Source organism: Asparagus officinalis, chromosome 4 (assembly GCF_001876935.1).
Source record: "Asparagus officinalis chromosome 4, Aspof.V1, whole genome shotgun sequence".
Lineage (NCBI taxonomy): Eukaryota > Viridiplantae > Streptophyta > Magnoliopsida > Asparagales > Asparagaceae > Asparagus > Asparagus officinalis.
Genome location: NC_033797.1, coordinates 13,332,430 through 13,334,155, shown reverse-complemented (window position 1 = coordinate 13,334,155; position 1,726 = coordinate 13,332,430). Strand labels below are relative to the sequence as shown.

General features: G+C 40.1%; 1 protein-coding gene across 1 annotated transcript; it reads left to right on the top strand.

Annotated features, from left to right (window-relative positions):
* Window positions 336-698, top strand: LOC109838212 (cysteine-rich repeat secretory protein 15-like). The gene has a single exon (XM_020406670.1). The coding sequence runs from the start codon at window positions 336-338 to the stop codon at window positions 696-698; it is 363 nt and encodes a 120-aa protein (XP_020262259.1).

Here is a 1,726-nt window from a genome sequence, read left to right as displayed (position 1 = left end):
TATTTGAACCCTCTCTAATTATCATCTAATTAGAGTGGATCTGAATTCTATCAAAATAAATGGATAAAAGAACTTGTCGATAGTCTATCCTAAAAAAGGGACAGTTTTATAGTACTCTACCGTTCTCAGTTTAGTAATCCGCATCCTAGCTAAAAGTTTTTGTTTCTCTTTCAGACTAGAAATCATCATCTTAGTAGTTCCTCTGTTTCTCCTCCCATTCCAGGAACAATATGTTGCCGAACGAAAAGAATCATTCCACTTATATATATATACACACTAAAACATAAGTCTACTGTCATTCAACAGAATCACCAAGGGGAAAAAAAAGGTATAAGATGGCTCTTGTATCCACGGAAAAAATTCTGACCATCGCCGTACTGTGCATTTGGGTAACTCAAGCCGCCGCCGATACTAACTGCTACGCCAGGGCGTACTTGCCCGGGAGCAGCGGAGAGGCAAACGTGCTGACCGTACTGGAGAGCATGCGCACGGCGACAGCCAGCGTCGAGGGGCGCTACTACACGGTGCGCCTTGAGAACCCTGAGGTGTTCGGGGTCTCCAGCTGCGATGTCAGTATTGGGGTTGACGACTGCATTGCTTGCCTGAGTACAAGCGTGGATAATATCAAGGCTGTGTGTCCTCGATGCCTCGGGGCCAGCGACGTTCAGGGGACTGACTGCCGTGTTCAGTACCTCTAGTTATGGGATTGGGCTGGTTTGAGTTTGTTGGGGGGTTTTGAGATCGTTTTCTTTTCCTTCTTGGGTTTGGGTTTGAGTTTGAGTTCTAGAGTGTGCTGTATTGCATAATTTGCATATGTGATTCGTGTGTTCATATGTTGTATACGAATAAATCCTCGGCTATGAAATAAACACTGTTGTGGATATCCATCCATCAAGGTACCTCCATTACAAATTGGTTGAATTTCACAAAAACCCCTAACTTTTGGCTTAATAGTTCCTCTAAAATTTAAAAAATGCCACTCAACTCCTCTTAAGTTATAATAAGCTCTTCTCACGAAATCCCCATGAAAGGCCTCGTGTGTTCATGAGAATCATTCCGATCACTGCAGTTTTGATGACCATTTGAGCAAATATATCTGGGATTCGGATCCTCTCCACTACAAAAAAAATAGTGGAGGGACCACTACATAATCACAACCATTGATTATCTAGTTGATGGTTATGATTTTTTTCTTTTAGTGCAAAGTAGGAATGAGTGCAATACATGGGGGTATGGTAAGTGTTAGATTTAGATTGTATCATAACCGCCTACTAAATAATCAACGCTTGAGATTAAAAGTAGTGGTCTCTCCACTACTTTTTTGTAGTTCAACGCTTGAGATTAAAAGTAGTGGTCTCTCCACTACTTTTTTGTAGTGGAGAGGATCCAAATCCATATATCTGTTGCTGGCACTCAGCTGCTTCATTGCCATATATGAGCCACTGGCAGATATACATAAGATTTTAGGAAAAGTGGTGTTACTATATAATTAATAAAAAAAAAGTTTACAACGGTCATTGATAAGATTTCATAGCTTGAGAAAGTGCATAGTCGCATCCTTAATAGCATATCAAATACATCTTTCTCAATATTATGCCACAAAGTAATCATTAATAAGACAATCGTATTCACTTAATTGATTCAACTTGTTAATTCTCTATTAAGCTTCATTGTGGAAAAAGCTTTTTCCACGAATATCGTAGTCGCGTGGCACCACTATCCTAAA